The sequence below is a fragment of the Lutra lutra genome, chromosome 8, assembly GCF_902655055.1.
Source record: "Lutra lutra chromosome 8, mLutLut1.2, whole genome shotgun sequence".
In the NCBI taxonomy this organism is placed as follows: Eukaryota; Metazoa; Chordata; class Mammalia; order Carnivora; family Mustelidae; genus Lutra; species Lutra lutra.
Genome location: NC_062285.1, coordinates 14,628,532 through 14,647,746, shown reverse-complemented (window position 1 = coordinate 14,647,746; position 19,215 = coordinate 14,628,532). Strand labels below are relative to the sequence as shown.

General features: G+C 36.5%; 1 protein-coding gene and 1 long non-coding RNA gene across 2 annotated transcripts in view; one reads left to right on the top strand and one right to left on the bottom strand.

Annotated features, from left to right (window-relative positions):
* On the top strand, positions 1-2,022 carry LOC125107630 (uncharacterized). Its single transcript, XR_007129614.1, has 3 exons — positions 1-124; positions 525-556; positions 2,012-2,022. It is a non-coding gene; the product is annotated as an uncharacterized LOC125107630 (long non-coding RNA).
* The window catches only part of LOC125107624 (ankyrin repeat domain-containing protein 26-like), a 129,189-nt gene continuing 110,950 nt past the window's right edge, over positions 977-19,215 (bottom strand). Inside the window, exons 30-34 of the mRNA XM_047742906.1 lie at positions 18,042-18,299; positions 16,988-17,202; positions 15,512-15,743; positions 2,233-2,278; positions 977-1,152 (exon numbers count right to left, since the gene is read on the bottom strand). Of these exons, the coding sequence (XP_047598862.1) occupies positions 1,013-1,152; positions 2,233-2,278; positions 15,512-15,743; positions 16,988-17,202; positions 18,042-18,299 (891 nt within the window). The 3' untranslated portion in view covers positions 977-1,012. The remainder of the gene's footprint in view (positions 1,153-2,232; positions 2,279-15,511; positions 15,744-16,987; positions 17,203-18,041; positions 18,300-19,215) is intronic.

Sequence of the window (19,215 nt, the reverse complement as noted above, 5' to 3'; positions counted from 1 at the left end):
GGAATGTACTGACCTGTAGGATATAAATGCTATGGGAATCAGGCATAATTTAACAATCGTCTTGCAAATGGTTCTGGGGTAAAAGTTCTTTTTTTTCTTCTAATTTTAAGACTGTTCTGATAAAGTAAATAAAAAATAAACAGAAAAGGTGAAAAGCCTTAGGTAAATGTTATTTCACCATGAGGGAAGAGCTATGAATCAGTATTTATTTATCTATTTTTTTTAAATTTTTAAAGATTTTATTTATTTATTTGACACAGAGACAGAGAGATCACAAGTAGGCAGAGAGGTAGATGGAGAGAGATGGAAGCAGGCTCCCCGCTGAGCAGAGTGCCCAATGTGGGGTTCGATCCCAGGATCATGAAACCGTGATCTTAGTTGAAGGGAGAGGCCCAACCCACTGAGCCACCACCCAGGCACCCCAGAATCAGTATTTAAAATTAAAATTATACATAGGTTTTATGGCACTATACAAATTAGAATACGTGTAAACATTGACAATAAACTTAGCAGCAATATATCAGAATAATGTCTGTCTAAATCTCTAGGTTCATATGTAGTAATAAAAATTGGAAAATACCAAAAAGTTATCAATTAACATGACTGAAATATTCATGAAAACTTGGTTGGTTGGGTGCTGTTTAGAAAGCTGGTATTTGGCTATGGTGAGTGCTGTGAAGTGTGTAAACCTGGCGATTCACAGACCTGTACCCCTGGGGATAAAAATATATTATATGTTTATAAAAAATAAAATTAAAAAAAAAAAAAGAAAGCTGGTATTTGGGCAGCCTGGAGCATGTAAAACCCATAATGCTGATTTGCACATAAAAATTCTGCTTAAAAGTTAATTAGCTGCCAAGAAACATAGCTTAAAATATTATATAAACTGTCATTACACACATGATTCAGAAGGAGTTTCCTTTAATAAAGATTTTTGCATATCCTCCATTTAATAGTAAACAATTAAAATGCTGTGTAAACATCCAGTAAATAAATTTTTACTATTTATCTTTCAGATGCTATACTTTTTCTTCAGAAACTCTGAGTACTCTCTGTATGCTTTCTGTACTTCGTCACAATCTGTATGTCTTTCAAAAGTAGATTCTAAAGAGGTGGCCCCACCAGATGAGCCTGATTCAAATTCACCAGCAGCTGAAAAGAAAAAGAATTACAGTCTTTATCTATAATACTTCATTCTTAACTAAAAGTTAGTAAAAAACAAAGTTGAAGCCTTATGAGGGTTATGAAGAATGAAAAACATCTAATACAACTACAATATAAAATACAAGATTACTTTTAAATATATTTTGCTCACGGTTGCCCACTGAGGTAATTGTTATTGTGGTAAATATCAGAGCTTCTGTTTTTCTCATTACAAGATGATAACAGAGCCCACCCGTGAACAATCATATAGGACAGACTGAAAAATCAAACAGGGAATTTTCAGAGTTGAACATAAGAACGCACAGAAGGAAAATCCTAGTTTTCTATCAATATTGTCTGCTTTTTGGTGGAGGGGATATGTAAGCTGATACCTGAAGGACAGGGAAGAAGCATGCCAGGTAGAGGGAAGACACAAATACAAAGAACATACACAGAGAGTGAGAAAGAACACTTGTGGAATTGAAAGTAGTCGACGCTGAAGAGGTGCGAGAGCAAAGCCGCAGAGTAGGGTAAATGTTAGCAATAGAGAAGGCTGAAAAATCTGGCAAGAACCAAACTGATTTGGGTGTTTTTATTCCATGTATGGAGCTTGGAATTTTACCCAATGGCAAAAGGTAAATCAATGACAAAATCAACGACTGGAGATTTAAATGTCACCGGTCAAGTGACAGCTATTTGAACTATAATTGTTTAACTATTACCTAAGACAAGACTGCTTTTTTTGGGGGGAGGGGGTTATATCATTAGCAGAAACAAGGATTTGAGAAAGCCCACATATTCAGGTTGACAGTTCCAGAGGGATGGCAGAAGTGAAGGAAGATTACAGCTTGAAATAACAGATAAATAGGCATTTGGAGATTTTTTTTTTTTTAAAAGTCTGCAACACAATGACTAAATGAGGAATAAGTATATATCTCATTATGTTTATGTTTTACATTTTTATTAGATATATATTAAAATTTTTAACATAGTACCTATTATCCAAACAATGGAAAGCAATGCCATTTAGTATTCATAGTTTATTTCAGAAATCAATGACCATCTTAATTCAGAAATTTGGCAACATACCTTCCTTTACTGCTCTAGTTATATTTTTTTCAAACTCCTGCTGCATCTGAAATTAGTCAAATATTATTTATAATGTTCAAGTTAAACAAGAGACATTATTGTAAGAATTATATATAGCTTATGAAATGTGAACTTAAAATAACACTATTATGTCCTCCATGTTGTTATGCTCCACAAATAAGTGAAACTATATGATAATTGACTCTCAAGAGGAGAAGGGAGTTGAGGGAAATTGGAAGGGGAGATGAACCATGAGAGACTATGGACTCTGAAAAACAATCTGATGGTTTTGAAGGGGCGGGGGGTGGGAGGTTGGGGGAGCCAGGTAGTGGGTATTATGGAGGGCACAAATTGCATGGAGCACTGGGTGTGGTGAATAAACAATGAATTCTGTTACACTGAAAAGAAATTAATAAAAAAAATTTAATATTAAAAAAACACTATTAGAGACTAAAACTAAGTTAGGGATTGCTTAAATAGAAAGATAATCACATAAATAAAATAAATCCCTAGTTATTTTAATCTTAGGTAACAAGAAATATATGTAACGCTATTTAGATAAATCTGATAAAAAGTACAATTAATATTGGTCTATTAAATATACAAAATTTCTGGAAGAAGAGGAATATGGCAGAGGCATAGGGAACCATAGTTTTGTCCAGTCCCTGGAATTCAGCTAGAGTTTTCAAATCATCCTGAACACCTGTGAACTCAACCCAAGATCTAAGAACTATTAGAATTCTACAAATAGAAAAGTGACCATGTTCTGCAAGGTAGGAGGTGTGGCGTGGAGAAATAAATCCAAGGTGATATATGGGACGATAAACTGTTGGTGGGGTGGGGTGCATAAACTGCCTATCAGAAAGTGATATAGCAGTGGCGTGCAAACTGGAACTTTTATAAGTCTAATCTAGTGAGAGACATCCCTGCTTGAAAAGCACTCAGGTAGAGAAATAGGTCAGAATCCTAGGTAGAACTGCCTGATCTCAGGATCCCCGAGGTCACAGAAAGAATGGGGTGCCTGAGTATGGGAGAGTTCCCAGGTGTTTCAGCAGGGAAGCCAGCTGCAATCAAAGAGCAGAGGAGGGGGCTTTCAGCTCAGTGTTGCCATTAACCACAAACCCCAGCCCGTTGGGTAACTGCTCTTAGAGTAGGGGCCCAACACACAGAAAAACCAGGGCAAGACCTCCCTCCCTCCCCCTGGAGGAGCGGCATGAATGCAGCCACAGGAGACTGCCAAGTTTGGAAATTCCAAAGGGGGTTGCATGGCTGAGATAAAAATGCTCAAAGGTTGGGCGTGCAGAGAGTGCATACAGAAACCAGGGAGACAAGAGTGATTGACAGATTTTCTGTGAGGGCACACTGAAGAGTGGAGGGTGCCCGCTTTCAGCTCTAGGGCTGGACACAGGGAGGCTCACATTTTCATTCTAATCCTCTCAAGTGGTGCGGAAAACCGTCAGGGAACAAAAGTCACAAAGAGGAATCTGGAAGCCCTTACTTAGCCTGCCCCCCTGGCAAGGGCAGTGCAATACCACCAGGGCAAAGACCTCCCAGAATCAGCTAAAGCTCAAAGGTTCCTCCCCCAGAAAATCAGCAAGAACTTCCCGCTAGGATCAAGTTTAACCAATCACAGGGAACTGCAAAACTCTAGTGCTGGGGGAAAATACTATATAGGACTCATGGCTCCTTAATCTTTCAAGTTTAATTTTCTTTTTCTTTTTCCATTTCAACCAATTTCTCATTTTATCAACTCGGGTTTTTTAAATTTTTTTTTAATTTCAAGTTTTATAGTTACATTCTATCCTTTCATAGTGTTTAACTTTATTTTTGCATATATATTTTTTTTCCTTTCTTTACAATTTTGGGATGTAGTTTCCTCCAGCAAACAGACCAAAATATACCCAGAATCTAGTGTATTGTTCTGTTCGCATCACCTGTCTGATGATATTCTCTCTCTTTTTAAATTTTTATTTTATTTATTTATTTATTTTGGTTTCTGGTCTCTTCTGATTAGTTTCAGATTACATTTCTCTGGGGTTGCTGTTGTTATTTTAGTATTTTGTTCTCTCATTTTCTGTTCTTCTCTAGACAGAATGACTAGATGGAAAAACTCACCTGAAATAAGAGAACAGGAGGTACTACTGACTGTCAGGGACCTAATCAGTATGGATATAAGTAAGATGACAGAATTAGAGTTTGGAATAATGACTATAAAAATACTAGCTGGGCTTGAACAAAGCACAAAAGACACTGGAGAATCCCTTTCTGCAGAAATAAAAGAACAAAAATATTACCAAGTTGAAATCAAAAGGTTATTAAGGAGATGCAATAAAAAAAATGGAGGCTCTAACTCCAGAAGCAGTATGTAGTTTCCTCAAGAAGTTAAAAATATGACCCAGTAATTGTACTGCAAGGTATTTACCCCAAAGATGCAAACATATGGATCTGATGGGGCACCTGGACACTAATGCTCATAAAAGCAATCTCCACAAGAGCCAAACTGTGGAAAGAGCCCAAATGTCCACCAACAGATGAATGGATAAAGAAGATGTGGTGTATATATAAATACAATGGAATATTACAAAGCCATCAAAAAGGATGAACTCTTACAATTTACATTGACGTGGATGGAAACGGAGGGTACTATACTGAGAGAAATAAGTCAATCACAGAAAGACAATTACCATATTGTTTCATACATATGGGGAAAATAAGAAACAGTGCATAGAATCATAAGGGAAGGGAGGGAACACTAAACAGAAGAAACCAAAGAGGGAGACAAATCATGAGAGTCTCTTAACTATAGGAAAAAAACAGACGTTTGCTGAAGGGGAGGTGGGATGGAGTAGGGGTAACTGGGTGATGGGCATGAAGAAGGGCATGTGATGTGTAGAGCACTGGGTATTATATACAACTGATGGTTAACTGAACATTATATCTGAAACTGATATATCATGTATCAGCTAATTGAATAGAAATTTTAAAAAATTCATCACATACATAATGGGTAATGGTGAAATAAAACACTACTTATCTTTTACAGACTTACTGAGCTATAATTAACTAATAAATATTAACTATTTCAAATTAAAAAAAATTAGAGGCTCTAACTGCTAGGATAAATGACACAGAAAAGAGAAGTAGTGACATAGAAGACAAAATGATGGAGAATAAAGAAGTTGAGAAAAAAGAAAGATAAACAATTACTGGATCACAATGGGAGAATTCAAGAAATAAGTGACACCATAAAGCAAAACAATATTAGAATAACTGGGATCCCAGAAGAGAAGGAAAGGAGGTGTGGCAGAAGGTATATCTGAGAAATTATAGCAGAGAACCTCTGTAATCCGGGGAAGGAAAAAGGCATTCAAATCCAGGAGGCACAGAGAACCCCCTTCAACATCAATAAGAATAGGCCAACACCTCGACATATAGTAGTGAAGCTTGCAAATTTCAGAGACAAAGAGAAATCCAGAAAGAAGCTCAGGACATGCCAGAAAAGACTGGCATAGTATAGTCAGGGTGCTAAACCAGAACAATATGCAGCCAAGAATAATTTATTCAGCAAGGCTGTCATTCAATTGAAGGAAAGGTAAAGAGTTTCCAGGAAAAACAGAAACTAAAAAATTTGCGACCACCAAACCAGCCCTGCAAGAAATACTAAAGGGGATCCCTTAAGCAAAGAGAGAGCCCCAAAGTGAGATACACCAGAAAGGAACTGAGACAATATACAGAAACAATGACATTATAGGTAATACAATGGCACTCAATTCATATCTTTCAATAATTATCCTGAAAGTCAATGGGCCACATTCCCCAATCAAAAGACATAGGGTATCAGATTGGATAAAAAAGCAAGACCCATCAATATGCTATCTGCAAGAGACTCATTTTACACCCAAGGACACCTCCAGATTGAAAGTGAGGGGGTGGAAAACCATTTACCATGCTAATGGACATCAAAAGAAAGCCAGGGTGGCAATCATTCTATCAGACAAATTAGATTTTAAGCCAAAGGCCGTCATAAGAGATTTGGAAAGACACTATCATAATTAAAGGGTCTCTCCAAAAAGAAGATCTAACAATTGTCAAGGTTTATGCCCCTAACATGGGAGCAGCCAATTACATAAGCCAACTAATAACAAAATTAAAGAAACACATCGAGCATGATTCAATAAATAGTAGGGGACTTTTACACCTCACTCACTGCAATGGACAGGTCATCTAAGCAGAAGATCAACAAGGACACAAGGGCTTTGAATGACACATTGGACCAGATGGACTTCACAGATATATTCAGAGCACTCTATCCCAAAGCCACAGAATACATAGTCTTCTCCAGTGCACAGGGAACTTTCTCCAGAAGAGATCACATACTGGGTCACAAATCCGGTCTCAACCGGTACCAAAAGTCTGGGATCATTCCCTGCATATTTCCAGACCACAGTCCCTTCAAGCTTGAACTCAATCACAAGAGGAAATTTGGGAAGAACTCAAATACACGGAGGCTAAAGAGCAATGGGTCAACCAGGAAATTAATGGACAAGTAAAAGAATTCATGGAGCAAAGGAATTTGAAAACACAACCATTCAAAATCTTTGGGATGCAGCCAAGGCAGTCCTGAAGAGGGAAGTATAGAGCAATACAAGCCTTTCTCAAGAAACAAGAAAGGTCCTAAATATACAACCTAACCTTCCCCCTAAAGGACCTGGAGAAGCAACAGCAAAGAAAGCCTAAATCCAGCAGGAGAGGAGAATTAATAATGACCAGAGCAGAAATCAATGAAATAGAAATGGAAAGTACAGTAGAGCACAGCAACAAAACTAGGAGCTGGTTCTTTGAAAGAAGGTAATAGGATCAATAAACCCCTGGCCAGACTTTGCAAAAAGAAAAGAGAAAGGACCCAAATTAATAAAATCATGAATGAAAGAAGAGAGATCACAACCAAAACCAAGGAAACACAAACAATTTTAAGAACGTATAATGAACAACTATTTGCCAACAAATTAGGCAATCTGGAAGAAATGGTAACAGAAAAACCTGAAGAGACCCATAACCAGCAAGGAAACTGAAGCAGTCATCAAAAATCTCCCAACAAAGAAAACCCCAGGGCCAGATGGCTTCCCTGGAGAGTTCCACCAAACATTTAAAGAGGAATTAACACCTATTCTTCTGAAGCTGTCTCAAAAAATAAAAATGGACAGAAAACTTCCAAACTCTTTCTATGAGGCCAGCATTACCTTGATCCCAAAACCACACAAAGACCCCACCAAAAAGGAGAATTACAAACCAATACTGCTGATGAACACGGATGCAAAAATTCTCACCAAGGTACTAGCCAACAGGATCCAACAGTACATTAAAAGGATTATTCACCGTGACCAAGTGGGATTTGTTCCTGGTCTGCAAGGGTGGTTCAACATCTACAAATCAATCAATGTGACACAATATGTTAATAAAAGAAAGGACAACAACCATATGATACTCTTTAATAGATACAGAAAAACCACTTGACAAAGTACAGCATCCCTTGATTAAAACTCTTCATGGTGCAGGGATAGAGGGAACATACCTCAATATCATAAAAGTCATCTAAGAAAAGCCCACAGCGAGTATCATTTTCAATGGGGAAAAACTGAGAGCTTCACCCCTAAGGTCAGGAACACGGCGGGGATGGCTACTCTCACCACTGTTGTTCAACATAGTACTAGAAGTCCTAGCCTCAGCAATCAGACAACAAAAAGAAATAAAGGCATCTGAATCAACAAGAAGTCAAACTCTCACTCTTCGCAGATGATGTGATACTCTATGTGGAAAACCCAAAAGACTCCACCCTAAAATTGTTAGAAGTCCTACAGGAATTCAGCAAAGTGGCAGGATATAAAATCAATGCACGGAAATCAGTTGCATTTCTATACACCAACAATGAGATAGAAGAAAGAAATTAAGGAGTCAAACCCATTTACAATTGCACCAAAAACCATGAAGATACCTAACCAAAGAGGCAAGGGATCGGTACTCTGAAAACTATAGAACACTCACGAGAGAAACCAAGGAAGACACAAAGAAATGGAAAAACCTTCCATGCTCATGGATTGGAAGAAAAATACTGTTAAAATGTCTATGCTTCCCAGAGCAATCTATACATTCAACGCAATCCCTATCAAAATACCATCAACATTTTTTCAGAGCTGGTACAAATAATCCCAAGATTTTTATGGAACCAGGAAAGACCTCAAGTAGCCAAAGGAATGTTGAAAAAGGAAACCAAAGCTGGTGGATCACAATTCCAGACTTCAAGCTCCATTACAAAGCTGTCATCATCAAGACAGTATGGTACTGGCACAAAAACAGACACATAGATCAATGGAACAGAATAGAGAGCCCAGAAATGGAGCCTCAACTCTATGGTCAACTAATCTGTGACAAAGTAGGAAAGAATGTCCAATGGAGCAAAAGACAGTCATTCCAACAAATGGTGTTGGGAAAACTGGACAGCCACAAGCAGAAGAATGAAACTGGACCATCTTCTTACACCACACACAAAAATAAGATTCAAAATGGATGTTAAGACCTACATGTGAGACAGGAATTCATCAAAATCCTAGAAGAGAACACATGTTATATTCTCTCTGACTTTGGCCAAAGCAACTTCTTGCTAGACATGTCTGCAAAGGCAAGGGAAACAAAGACTTCATCAAGATTAAAAAGGTTTTGCATAGAAAAGGAAGCAACTGGCAACACAAAAAGATGACCTACAGGATGGAAAATGATATTTGCAATTGAACATATCAGATAAGGGGCTAGTATCCAAAATCTATAAAGAACTTATCAAACTCAACACCCAAAGAACAAACAATCTAGTCAAGAAATGGGTAGAAGAAATGAACAGACATTTCTCCAAAGAAGACACACAAATGGGCAACAGACATGAAAAAAATGCTCAACATCACTTGGCATCAGGGAAATAAATACAAATCAAAAGCACAATGAGATATCACCTCACACCTGTCAGAATGGCTAAAATGAAGAAGTCAGGAAACAACAGATGTTGTCAGGCATGCAGAGAAAGCAGAACCCTCTTACACTGTTGGTGGGAATGTAAGCTGTTACAGCCACTCTGGAAAATAGTATGGTGGTTCCTCAAAGAGCTGAAAATACAGCTACCCAACGACACAGCAATTGCACTACTATGGATTGACTCCAAAGATATAAATATATTGATCCAAAGGGGCACCTGAACCCCAATGTTTATACCAGCAATTTTATTGATTTATTTATTTATTTGAGACAGAATGAGAGATAGAGAGCACGAGTGGGGGAAGAGGCAGAGGGGGAGGAAGTAGCAGATTCCCCACTTAGCAGACAGCCTGAAGTGGGGCTCTATCCCAGGACCGAGGAATCATGAGCTAAGCTGAAGGCAGTCACTTAACCAACTAAGCCACCCAGGCAACCCTCAGTACCCTACATTAGAACCCATTTTGGGCATTCAGTGAGAGGATACCCTTCACGAGTAAGAAAATTCTAGATGGGAATACTTGTAATATACAGCTGACCCTTGACCAACATGGGTTTGAATGGTGCAGGTCTACTCTATTTACACATGGACTTTTTTTGATACTGTATTTTAGTGTATTTTCTCTTATGTTTTTCTCATTAACATTTTTTTCTCTAGCTTTATTGTGAGAATATAGTATATAATACATGTAATGTATAAAACCTGTGTTAATGAACTATTTATGTTATCAGTAAGGCTTCCAGTCACCAGTAGGCTATTAGTAGTTTAGTTTTTTAGATTCCATGCAGAAGTGAAATCATATGGTATATGCCTTTCTCTGCATTATTTCACTTAGCATAATACTAGGTCTATCAATGTTGTCACAAATGGCAAGATCCCATTCTTTTTTATAGCTGAATAAATATTTCATTATATATATATATATATATATATATATATATATATATATCACACATCTTCTTTATTCATCTATTGATGGACACTGAGGTTGCTTCCATACTTTGGTTATTGTAAACAATGTTTCAAAAAACATAAGGGTGCATATAACTTTTCAAATTAGTGTTTTCATTTTCTTTGGGTAAATACCCAGTAGTGGAATTACTGAATTGTACTGCATTTCTATTTTTAATTTTTTGAGGAATCATAACACATTTTCACAATAACAGTATATTCAGGCCTTATAAAATTAATAATCTGACAACATTACTAGATAGTCTTTTAAAATTAATAACTCAATACCACTTGATGGGAGAAACTTTTATTGAAGCAATTTTATAATACCATTAATAAATACTATGTAAAATATAAAACACTTTTTTATATGACATGACTTAAGGAATTACCAATGTAATGTTACTATCTTTTCCCCAAAACTGTTCCTAAATATTTATTTCTGTGACCTTTATTTCCAGGTGAGAACTGTGTTTAGATGTAGAAATAGCTTGACGTCCACTAATAAGGAGAATGCATTTGCAATTTTATTTATACTTTTCCATTTATCAAAAAATTAGGAGGGTAAGAAAATTATACACAGAAAAAAAATGTTCAATGTATCAGCAAATTTTAATTCAAAGAATTATGAACTAGAAGGATTTTCTCATAACTGTTAGTTTTCAAACTATGGCTCATAGAAATCTAAGGGTCCACTGGGACACAGCAGGATTGAGGGAAAAGGAAGTCTACAGGTGTAGTCTCATTTCTCCTTTAGCTAAACAGCCCTACTTGTCTCTGTTTTATATAATACAGTTTAATGCAAAATGGTTCATGTCCCCTTCCAATTTCCCCCAACTCCCTTCTCCTCTCCATCTCCCCTTGTCCTCCATGTTATTTGTTATGCTCCACAAATAAGTGAAACCATATGATAATTGACTCTCTCTGCTTGACTTATTTCACTCAGCATAATCTCTTCCAGTCCCATCCATGATGCTACACAAGTTGGGTATTCATCCTTTCTGATGGAGGCATAATACTCCATAGCGTATATGGACTACATCTTCTTTATCCATTTGTCCATTGAAGGGCATGTTGGTTCTTTCCACAGTTTGGTGACTGTGGCCATTGCTGCTATAAACATTGGGGCCTTCCTTTCACTACATCTGTATCTTTGGGGTAAATACCCAGACTATGGACTCTGAAAAATAATCTGAGGGTTTTGAAGGGGCAGGGGGTGGGAGGTTGGGGGAACCTGGTGGTGGGTATTAGAGAGGGCACGGATTGCGTGGAGCACTGGGTGTGGTGCAAAAACAATGAATACTGTTATGCTGAAAATAAATTAAAAATTAAAAAAAAAAAAGTTCTATTCTTTGGAAAAAAAAATTTTTCCCCAGAGGTATGAAAGTCACTAACTTAGTCAAAGTCCCTAATTTTACATAAGAGACAAAAAGGCCTCAGAGAGAATGTAGTTTTCCTGAGGTCAAAAAACCACCTCGTTGAAGGACAGGCATGTGTTTTAGGTCTTACTGAGCCTAGAGTTTTATGCCAGTTACTTCCTCATATTCAGGAAAAATACATGCATTTTTAACTAGAACTCAAAGAAAATGAAACCTTTGTCATGTGGTTCAATAAAGTTAAGGCATTAGGCAGAAAACAGCTTTCTAACTAAACTATAAATTTTTACAGTCATGAACAAAAATAAAAGAAGGAAGTTATCTTAACTCCTATTAGTAACAGTCAATATACTCAATTTATAAGCACAAATTTTTTTAACTTGAAGGGCCAGAGAACTTGAAGAAGAAAATCTTTAATTGAACCAAAGAACTTGAAACTGAGGAAATTCTTCCCTGAAAGAATTATTCATTTCCTTCAAATAAAACTTGGTTTATCAAAATCAATCAACAAATGAGTTACCTATGTTGTGAGTTATTTATAGCAAAATTTAAAACACTGAACAAATTTCTCTTTGCCAGCTAGCCTCTCCATTAGTTCATATGTACAAAAGACACGATTAATCTTAATTATAAATTAAATCCACTCAGAAATTATAGGTAAATCTTCATTTCCATGTGAGAACATTTCTCTACCTTCTTCATGACAGGAAAGGAGATTTACCTAGTGGGTGAATTTGGGAGAAGGCACTAAGCAGTGCCTACATGCTTCCAAATCTCTTCTTTGAAAAGCTATGCCTGCCATAGTAACATGAATTGAGGTCTGCTTTCATCTTTGTGGGATGGGCATCAAACATCTGTTCCTTCCGTTTACAACTGTGTGTGGAAGTGCCTAATTTGAAATAAAGTATTAGGAAGTCGGCTGTGGCTACATACCTAAGCCACATCCTCCAATTTCTTAGTATGTATTAAAGTCACTAAGCTTATCTCCAGCTACCTGACTCCTGTGTTCTCAACTCAGAAAAAGAAGAGCAATGTCATCTGCTACCTACTCCACCACAGTTCCAACAAGAAAAATGATCAGACAATACTTAGAAATGGTTTCTTCTTCCTTGACTTTATACCTAACATTCAGTATTCAAAGCAACATACTTTAAAGAGGGAAAAAAGCCGAAAAGAACAATTTCAGAAATAAACACAGAAAGTCAGACAAAATGAGGAGATAGAGGAATATGTTCCAAATGAAAGAACAATACAACACTTCAGAAAAATAACTAAATGAAACAGAGATAAGTAATCTACCTGATAAAGAGTTCAAAGAAATGGTCATAAAAATGCTCAGCAAACTTGGGAGAAGAATGGATGGATTCAGTGAGAACTTCAACAAAGAGAAAATATAAAGAAGAACCAATCAGAGCTGAAAAATACAATAACTGAAATGAAAAATACACCAGAGGGAATCAACAGCAGATTAAAAGCTGCAGATGAACAGATCAGTGATCTACAGGACAGGGCAGCAGAAGTCATCCAAGCCAAAAAACAAAAAGATAAAAGAATTTTTTAAATGAGGACAGGTTAAGGGACCTCCTAGGATCAAGCCCCACACCAGGCCCCATGCTCAGGGAGTCTGCTTCTCCCTCTCTCTGTGGCCCTCCCCTCCCATCTGTGTTCTCTCTTGCTTGCTCTCAAAAATAGATTAAAAGAAAGAAAGAAAAAAAAAAAAGAAAGAAGAAAGAAAGACAAGGCCATAACTAGAAATAAGAAAATTATGAAAGAAAGAGTTTTATTGGTAAAAGCAAATATACAATAAAAGTAATAGATCAATCACTTTTATAAAGCCAGTATGAATGTTAAAAGACAAGAGTAGTAACAACAATTATTTCTACAGTAATTAGTTAAGGGATACACAAAATAAAAAGATGTAAACTAAGACATCAAATACATAACACAAGGTGGGGTAGAAAAATGTAGTGTTTTTAAAATGGGTTTGAACTTAAGTAACCATCAACTTAAAATAGACCTCTGTATGCATGGGATGTTATATATGAACTTCATTGTGATCACAAAATCTATAATATACAAAAAAGGAAAAGAAAGGCAACCAAGCATAACACTAAAGAAAATCCTCAAATTAGGAGGGAAGAGAGCAAGACAATAAGGAAACCAAATGGAAGAACAAGATTGAGGCCTCATTTACCATGAGCCTATGCTACTTTTGTCTACATTAGTAGACATGAATATACTTTCAAAACCATAAACCTATGTACATCGATTGAAATGAATATTTTAATAACAATGATACACAATGGAAACCAGCTGCTAATTAAAGACTCCCTATTATTCCCATCTTAGTTATCAATCATTCAAGTGATGGCAAGGTAGATATACGCGAACTTCATTTTAAAAATTCCAGTTGTGGGGCACCTCGGTGGCTCAGTCAGTTAAGGATTTGATTTTTACTTTGGTTCAGGTCATGACCTCAGGATCGATGAGACTGAGCCCTGCATTAGGCTCTGCACTGAGTATGGAGCCTGCTTACCCACTGCACCTCACCCCCCACTGCCAGCTTCTACACACTCTCTCTCACCCTCTCTCTCTCTCTCTAAAAAAAAAAAAAAAAAAAAGAATCTTGTATTTGCCTGATTTAGCGATTTAGAAAATGCCTACAATTGCTCAGCAGGACATTTTGTAAACATTGAAATAGAAGTGTTATAAGTTTTAAAAAATGCTTCAAGTAAGACAACAATTAAGGATGTACTCTCAAGTGAGAAAATGACAACAATTACAGCTGAAAAAGTAAGATTAATCTCTTTAGCATTACAAGTTTATTTAATTCATAAAAAGGACTTATCATAGGTTCTTTTATTTATTTATTTTTTAAGATTTTATTTATTTATTTGACAGAGAGAGATCACAAGTAGGCAGAGAGGCAGGCAGAGAGAGAGGAAGGGAAGCAGGCTCTCTGCTCAGCAGAGAGCCCGATGCAGGACTCGATCCCAGGACCCCGAGATCATGACCCGAGCCGAAGGCAGCGGCTTAACCCACTGAGCCACCCAGGCGCCCTCATGGGTTCTTTTAAATAATAAATATCCATATGTGATTAAGTGCTTGGATTTTTTTTTTTAAGATTTTTATTTATTTATTTGACAGAGAGATCACAAGTAGGCAGGGAGGCAGGCAGAGAGAGGAGGAAGCAGGTTCCCTGCCGAGCAGAGAGCCCGATGCGGGGCTCAATCCCAGGACTCTGAGATCATGACCTGACCCGAAGGCAGCGGCTTAACCCACTGAGCCACCCAGGTGCCCCTAAGTGCTTGGATTTCTTATTGTTCACTTATACATAGGGGTGGGAAAAATGGGTAACAGCAAACTTTAAAATTGTTATGAACCATTGCCAACCAGGAAATTAGTCAAAGAATCTAAGTATAGATTTCATTAGTGAGCAATATTTGTTACTTTCTAAAATCGAATTTAGATGTAGGTTTTCAAGAAATTTAAAATGTGTCAGTTTTGGGGTGCCTGGGTAACTCAGTCAAGTGTCTGACTCTTGTTTTCGGCTCAGGTTATGATCTTAGGGTTGTCAGACTGGGCCCCATGTAGGGTTCCACACTCAGCAGGAAGTCTGCTTGAGAATCTCACACTCTCTCGCCCTCTTGTACACTCTCTAAAATAAATAAAATCTTGAAAAATTAATAAAATATGTCAGTTTAGTTATATTTATTGAATAAAGGTTATAATACATATCTCTTGAAAGTAAGAGCTCCAGGATCTAAGGAAAAAAATCAAAATTTGTCTCATTTCTTTATTAGCACAAATAATTATGATTTTTACTTAGTGTATATTAGTTATCTCAACAACTCAGAATTTTACCAAATTCAAAACAAAAATTATATCAGGAATCTGAAACCCAAGGAAAAAAAGGAAAGATAATATAACTAACCTTGGTCAAGAAAGTCTCAAAGTCATTACTTGAACGCCGTGAGTTTGAGGTACGATTCACCACGTTTTCTCTTAGGGCAACATTTGTATTGAATAGTGAACTATTAGTATTAACATTTCTACCATAAGGCAGATCAAGGGCTGGCCTCATATTAATAGTGTCAAGCAAAGTTTGCTTCTGCTGCTTCTCCATCAGAAGTTTGGTACTGGTCTCTGCCAGCCTCTCACTAGTCCTGTTCAGATTACAAAACACAATGCTTAGTATTTCATTTCTCCCCAAATCAGTCCTAAATTTCTTGCATTTTTTTAAGTTTCCATAATAGTAAACAGAATGTGCCATTAAATAGTGTTTTAACATGGTAAATGTGACAGAGCAGACCTACTATGTATAATTATAGGTTTAAAACTGTTTTAAAGAAGTACATGTATTTCTAGGGTTCCTAACTAACAAGTAATTCAAATTAAGGAGGGAGAGAAATGGCTATCAGTGATGTCCATGGCTTAACAGGTAACACCTGCTGCCTTCTGGAATGGTTGTACTTAAAAGATTCTTGGGGATGCCATGACACATACTTATATTTAGTAAACTAGTTTAGAGCTGCAAAAATAAAGCATCCTGGGGGGTCTGGGTGGCTCAGTCAGTTAACCATCTGCCTCCAGCTCAGGTCAGGACCCCACAATCCTAGAATTGAGCCCCACACTGGGCTCCCTGCTCCGCGGGAAGCCTGCTTTTCCCTCACCCTCTGCCTGCTGCTCCCCTCTGCTTGTGCTCACTCGCTCTCTCTCTCTCTCTGTCAAATAAATATACAAAATCTTTAAAGGAAAATAAAAATTTAAAAAATCCCTCAAAGACATTTTTCAAGCATTGGCTTTCACCACTCTTGTACATTTCACACATTACCTCAGAGAGATTGAGCATTTGGCACTGAGGAATAATTTAGACGAACAATTGCTAGAGGAGAAGTAGATGGCAGAGTTGTGATCAGAAAGAACTGAAACAGCTCCAGAGGCAATTATAACACAGGTTATAACACAGATGCCAGGGTACTGGAGGTGGAATCTGCCCTTTCCATCTTGACCTTTTGGGTTAAAGATGCACTCTTCCAAAAATAAACTAACATTAATAAATAAATATTAATAAACTCATTTCTATTTAGGGTAATTCTGACAATTTTATAATAATATGCCGTCTAAATTATAAACCTTCAAACAATTAGTTTAAAGACTATGAGATCAGATTAACTGAAAATATTCAAGGGAAAAAAATAAAATCTTTTAAAACCAAAAAAAAGAGAAATGCAAACTGACTTGGACTAACATTTCGACAGTAAGTTCATTTACAAACATCATTTTTCAAAATTATACTATCTAGTTGGCTTTCACTTACTACTGATCTCATGAACGTGGCTCCATAAAAATTATGGTTTAGAGGCAAATTAATAAACTAACTCTACTTCCTATGATTGTTTTAACTTACTTATTCAGTTCATTTGTCAATGACATTCCATGTCTTACTTCTTCTACGTAGAGGTGATTGTGTATGTCGAATTCTGTTTTATTAAGGTATTCAGAATTTTTCATTTTGGATAATTCAAATTCCAGCTCTTTAATTCTGCATTCCATTTGACTTCTTACTGAAGCATTATTATCTTCTCTTAACTGTGCTAAGTGTTTTTGAAATGCTACTTGTTTCTAAAGCAAATTAAAAGCATAGTTTTAAAATTGTTACAACCTGGGTAATTACAGTATATTTCTTTCTTTTAGTTTTGTGTCTATGATTCAGAAAGCAATTGTTAAAGTGAAAAAAAAGCTGAAATGTAAAATATTTATCATTAATGTGAAACTGAATTAAATGTGAATAATGTTCATTCTTACATTAGAACTCAAGCAATCTGATAATTCAAAGAATAATAAAATCATTTAAATTTTTTAAAAGTGAACAATACAACTTAAGAATAATCAAAGTATATGGGGTGCCTGGCTGACTCAGTCATCTGAGCGCCTGACTCTTGGTTTCTGCTCCAATAGTGACCTCAGGGTCCTGGGATAAAGCCCTGTGTCCTACTCAGCATGAAGTATGCCTGGAATTTTCTCTCTACCTGTCCATCCCCCACTCGTGCTTTCCAAATAAATAAATAAGATATTTAATATAAAAAAAGGAATAATCCAAGTATGGTACCATTTCTTTTATGTAGACATGCCCAGAGCCCAAACAAGCAACTGACTGAGCCACCCACGTACCCCATGGTAAAAATTTTAAAAGCACAGTTTTTTCTTTTCCTCTCGATAACCTTGTTTTATACTAACTAGCCTTAAAAAATAAAATGACTTTCTACTGTGAATCATTTTGAAAGATCAATTTAGTGTGAATAATGAGGAAAACTGAAATTTTTTTAAAGGGAAGGAACAAAGGCTTCCAGAAATTTACCAAATTGTTATAAAAGAAGTAGAGGAAAACTCTACACTGCATATAACCAAAATGTAATTTGCAGTGAAATGAATTAAAGCATTTTATAGACAAATAAATTAACCTCTAAAAATACAACGTCTTTTAATTTTTCTTCTACGTCCAATCTTGTCCTTTCTTCAAAATCCTGTTGATATTGTTGTATTTTACTGAATTCTACCATGTTGACTTCTACACGACTTCTGAGGTTTACTACTTGTTGTTCCAACTTCTTTTTATTCTTCTCTAGTTTTTCACATTTCGTCTGTATTGATGATAATTCCTGAATAAGAACCTGGTTTTTTGAAGACATAGTTTCCAGTTTTGCTGTAAGATCATCAACCTGCATGAATAAAATAATACAGTTTGGAAGTAGAGTGAAAACAGTCTAATGCAAAACTAAGACCCCAATTTTTTTTTAAAGATTTTAAATCTCTGCACCAAACATGGGGCTTGAACTCACACCCCCAAGATCAAGAGTCACATACGTTACTGACTGCTCCAGGCAGGTGCTCAAATTTTAAAATAAGTTCATTTTTAACAAAATGTTATCTATATTGTAGTACAGTCTTGGAATGTGGAACCTCAAATAACTCAGAAAATCAAGAACAAAATTCAAACCACCAGGAGTTGCTAAAATCGATCTCTGCTGTCATCCTCTTTGCCATACATTTGTATTTGATTTTTATACTTTTATTTTTCTATGATTGTTTCAGATTTTTCCTCCATAAAATAACCGTAAGTCACGTCTTAGTAGAAAGTCTCTGAACCCTTCCCTCATCTTAACACCCCATAATTTTTTTAAAAGATTTTATTTATTTATTTGAGAGGGAGAGAGAGCAAGACAGCAAGAGCACAAGAGTAGGGAGAGGGAGAAGCAGACTCCCCACTGATCAGGAAGCCCAGCATGGGGCTCAATCCCAGCATCCCAAGATCACAACCCAAGCCAAAGGCACTTAACTGAGCCACCCAGGTGCCCCTGTACTCCATAATTTTTAAAGAAGTTTTAGGAATACCATATAGACTTATGTAGGTCTGAGCCAATAAATGCTTACCAAAATAAGACTTTGAAAATAAGACTCTAATTAATGAATCTATAATTACTGATTCTAATGCCATCAGCCTTTTTCTGAATTACAAATGTTTTATGCTAATTTGAATTGCATTCTGAGGAGAAATGATTCACAAGGTTAAGAAATCACATCTCTCAGTAAAAAAATTAGTGGGGAAAAAATTTAGTGAGATGATCCATATATTTT